We start from the raw sequence: 4,952 nt of genomic DNA, 5'->3' as shown, positions 1-4,952 counted from the left end.
ATTGATTTCTTAAATTTTGTTATATGTTGTCTTTTATGATATTTAAATTATTTTTTAATGTAAAGCACTGTGTAGCATTTGTTTAAAACGGTGCTATACAAATAAAGTTATTCTTATTGTTCTTTGTTATTATCTGTTGAGTTTTGAAGATCTTTCAGCTATCTTCCCTAAAATAATAATAATAAAAATGTTCCTTTTCAAAACCTTGTCTTCCTGTGAAACAGAACATTGATTTGAGCACACGAAGCAGACGTGTGGTAAGATGGTGTTTTGAGCGTGCGTCAGCCCCAAAATCAAGTGACTACGGCCAACAAGGCCTTGTTAGTCACATCAGAGTTTAGCAGGACATCTGCCTTTTCACACACAGTTAAAAACCTTCACTTCAAGTCCATCACTGGCTGCCTCTAGCATCAAACGCAAAACTCAAACCTGTATATCTAACTCAAAAAGATAAAGGAAACCAAAGAGATTGCATTTCCTGCAAAAATGCAGTGAATGCAAAAAAAATATTGCTGAAACTAGCAGAAAGCAAGCTGAAATTTAGCTGAAAAGGCAGAACAATACTGAAATTAGCTAAATAAAACTAAAAGAGCACATTTGTTGAACTAAGCAGAAAAAAAGCTGAGATGAACACAGAAAATGTGAAATTAACAACAACAAAAAAACCTCAAATTAGCAGTAAAACAGCTGAACAGTACCTGAAAAGTGAGAAGCTGAAAAGAACACAAACAMGTTGAAAAAGTATAAACAGAAAACAAGAGAAATGAGCAGTAAAAGGTGGTGAACAGAAAGAAACATTCATTTTCAATAAGAAAAAAGGGCTGTAAAAGCTAAATATTTTAAAGGGGCAATATTATGTGTTTCTCAGGCATACATTTAAATACTATACCATAATAAAGTATCTATGTCACCTTTAGCTGTTATTAAAATGCTGTTTTTACGTTTAAATAGAAAATAAACTTATCTTCTCATCACTTCCTCTTCTGAACACCTTGAAATTGGCCTCTGTCTCTTTAAGAACCACCTTCCACTTCTGTCCCGTATATTTCGGGGGAGGGGGTGGGGGGGGTTTGCACATGCGCTATGATGTAGTTTACTTAGCAAATGAAAATTAATTTCCTCAAATGTATTTTGAATCTGAAAAGAGCTTCACTGAGTGAGAAATAGTGTTGAGAGCAGCAGACAGTTTAAGTTTCACTTTCAGTTTGTTCTGTTACTAACGAGAGCAAGTAGGGGTCTCTGCGGACGAGTGGGCGTGTACAAGGAAAGGTGATTCTAAAGCAACACACCTGACTGGACAAGCAGAAAAGTGGCGTCACCGTACGGCACCACCTCATTGGACAAGAACAAAAGGGACGTTACTGTAGGGCAACACTTTTTCTTGGGTCACATTTCTCCTGGTTAACCTTAGTGTTGGGGTCAGGGTCAGGCTGTAAAGAGATCAAGCAGGATCTAAGGATACCGTCATGTAGGCCTCGTAGCCCACAGTATTTATGCTTTAGACACGCCCATTCTTGTGACACGCCCACTTTGATTCCGCAGATAACTCCTTCTCGCCAAGAGCCTGCAGGAGTCATGGGCGGGGTGTGTCGGGTGGGGTGTGGGGAGGTGTGCTCCGTGATGACGAAACTCGGCTTGGAGACACAGCCCAGGGGCATTTCTGGTCCCCACCTGTCGTTTTGCTCCTCAGCATGGCTTCCTAAAAACGCTGCAGGATTTCATGCATGAATGAGTCAAAGCAAGGCTTTGGGCACGTTTTTTATGAGAGTATAACATTAAAACATGAAATAAAACTCAAAAAAGTTGATTTTACATGATACTGCCCCTTTAAAAGTTAATCGCACAAATACAAAGCCATATCAGGAATGTCCTGAATGAGCTGAATGTTTTGTTTAAATAGCACAAAAATTGTGGAAGAAGTTACGAACCAAAATATGTATGGAAAAATATAGACCTCAACACACAAATAAACCTTTAAACCAGAGGTGCCCAAAGTGGGGCCCGCGGGCCAAATTTGGCCCGCCAAGCCATTTGATTTGGCCCACCAGCAGTTATCCTGGTTACTAGATTGTAATCGCCTGTGTTATGTAGAAATACTATATTTGCACTTAGTCTTTTCAAACATTGGTCCAACTATAGGTACAAGGAGCTGTAGTCAGTCTTAACTTATGGTGCTCAGTTTATCTTTGAATTATGTTAAGATTAAACTTAAAATACAAGTAACTTCAAGAGACATTTATATTATATCTATATCTAGATATGCACACCTTATAAGACCACTTATACTCAAATTTTAAATTATGAAAAGTCCCATGAACCTTTGCTGCCCGAGCGTACGTTGAATTTTCTCCATGTCCATGGGCTGAAAAACAAACAAGAAAATGTGGGTAACCACACTGGCTGCTAGCTTGATCATAAAAAAATACAACTTTACTTGAAATATTTGCATTTCGTGTATTTTATTATTGCATTTAGCCCACCACCCTCAGATTGATTTTAATTTTGGCCTTTTCAGGGAAAATTGTTTTTAATCTTGGCTCTCTCAGGGAAAATGTTTAGGCACCCCTTATATAAAATGTTAATAGAATTGTGCCCTAGCCTGTAGGACTGTATTGTTTACCAACAAAATAAACAGAATCTGACGTTTTTTATAAACTGGTTTTAATAGGAAAAAACTCCACATCAAGATTAAAAAGGAGTAAACATAACTTGATTTTGAGATCATGAACATAAATAATGTAGTGATATAAAAGTAAAAAAGTGAAGACACTGTAGGTAATAGGAGAAAATTGAAATTATTTTCTTCAAGTAGGTGAATCCACTGCCACTGATAAAAAAATTTGCCTTTTTTTTTACTTCTAACTTTTCCAAGATTCTTAATTGTAATGGACMATTTTAAAAAGGAGGTAACAAATATTGGCAATCATTCTTTAAAAGAAATCTTCAGATGCCACTGATTTTATTTTCCTGATGAACCTCTGTCGTCATCTAGTGGTCGGCAGTCGCTACTGCAGGACCAGCAACCAGTCTGGTTGCAGTCAGGTTGTGCTACATGTGTTCTGGGTGGTTCTGCAGACAGGTGATGAACTCTTTCACCTCTTTGCCTTCGTAACAGATCTGGTAGACCGCGGCAAACAATGGAAACCTACAGGTGAGAATGTTTTTACAGCAAATTAGTAAGAAGCTGGAAGTAAACCGAGAGGTCAAGAATGGCTAATTAAACATCAAGGTTAAAACACTCACTTGTTGACCATGTCCTGCTTTTGCAGAATCTTGTAGACCTCAGCCGAGGTCTGTGGACCCTGGAGCTTCTGGCCGTTGAGCATTTCTGCCTCTAGCTCAGCGATAGACTGCAGAGGTTGACAAAGAGGCAGAGAGAGTGCTCAGCAATGATGCTGCAGCTTCAATTCCTGTCTTTTCGCTGTACTGGAACATTTCTCAAGACGAATGTAATGAAACTTGGCAGAGAGGTGAAGCATGGTCAAAAGAAAATGTGACTTGATTTTGGTGCAGATTGAGATCAGTTTCTTTCAAACGTTAAAATATTGCATGGGATTTGGTTGAGGATTCGCTTTACAAAAGCCCTTACAGTTAGTGGCTCTTCATACTGTAGCCGTAAAAACTGTCAGGTTGGAACATATGGAGATAAATTAGTCTCAGAAAGATTTGAGCACACACAACAACATTTTAACATGAGCAACAAGATTCGGAGCAAGCGCATCAAGATTCGCCCTCGAATAACAGTACGAATCTGCTTGCATGTGAAAATCACACGTGTAATGCTGCGTTTCAGGCTGGTGAAAAACTGGGACATCTGAACATTACCAAATTTATTGGTGTATTGAAAAAAGATATTTTTGACTTATAGCTCCTAAAAATTATATTACAACACATTACTGTAACAAAAATGTTACATTTTGTGGACTTTACAGCTAAAATAAACAACTTCAAATGAGTAGGTTATAAATATATCAGAAGAAATGCATATATTATTATAGTTTTATATTCTAGTTTGTGGTAGTTTTTCCATAAAGTGAATAACCTACCTATTGAGAGATATTTATTTCAGCCATACAGTCCAAAAAATGAACATTCTCCTATGGAAAAACTAGCAGAAATATATAATTTGCTGTATGTTGTRTGTGGAGTGTACCTCTGAGGTAAACTACTCAAAACAGGTTATTTTTTTCTGGAAAAATACTGTAAATATATATATTTCTGTACTTTCTGCAGCAGAACACTGGCAAATATACGTGTCCAGTAGTTTTTGTAGAAGAATAACTTACTGTATTTATTCGTGTATAATGTAAGAAATTTAACCCCAAAATCATCCGGGATCTACGATTAGTTGTAACATTAGACTGTATTTGATAAACATTTATTTTAACTGTAAAATAAAGACCGTAAAAATACTGTAGGCTGTTTAGATTTTATAATTTTTAAACTAAAAGTTTAAAATATATTACACGGACAGAGCAATTTTATTTACACACAAAGCATTCTGGGTAAATGATGATGTGGATAGGTCCTTGGTGTGAGCGAGCTATATCCACCCTGAAGGTTGATTTTTAAGGATTCAGGGATATTTATTTGTCATTCCCTCAAACACAAACATCAGATGTTCATGAAAGGTAACGAAACTGGTTGCACAGATCCCGATGTTCAGCATGAACGATAGTGAAGAATAGTACAATAAAATGAAATGTTTACATAAACAAGCATCGACAGCTACAGCAGACAAGTGTGCAAAATGACACATCTATACAACAATAGCAGCAAGTGTGGGTTTTTTTTTTCACGAAACTTAAATTCTTCAACTTAAAGGCACAGTGTGTAGGATTTTGTCAATTCTTTTAGCCGAAATTGAGATAATCACTAATGACAACAATAAAAAAAACATGTCTAATCATTGCAGACAAAGACCTTGTTTTATTATTTTTACCTTATAAAAA

General features: G+C 36.7%; 1 protein-coding gene across 1 annotated transcript in view; it reads right to left on the bottom strand.

The window, feature by feature from the left end:
• Positions 1-2,644: 2,644 nt before the first annotated feature.
• The window catches only part of LOC106522873 (glycerol-3-phosphate dehydrogenase [NAD(+)], cytoplasmic), a gene marked incomplete at its 5' end in the record, with an annotated part of 7,730 nt that continues 5,422 nt past the window's right edge, over positions 2,645-4,952 (bottom strand). Inside the window, 2 exon segments of the mRNA XM_014016100.1 lie at positions 2,645-3,145; positions 3,244-3,350. Coding sequence (XP_013871554.1) covers positions 3,049-3,145; positions 3,244-3,350 — 204 coding nt within the window.

The sequence above is a fragment of the Austrofundulus limnaeus genome, unplaced genomic scaffold, assembly GCF_001266775.1.
Source record: "Austrofundulus limnaeus strain Quisiro unplaced genomic scaffold, Austrofundulus_limnaeus-1.0 Scaffold138, whole genome shotgun sequence".
Lineage (NCBI taxonomy): Eukaryota > Metazoa > Chordata > Actinopteri > Cyprinodontiformes > Rivulidae > Austrofundulus > Austrofundulus limnaeus.
The sequence above is the reverse complement of the archived record's forward strand: the minus strand, read 5'-3'. Positions and strand labels throughout refer to the sequence as shown.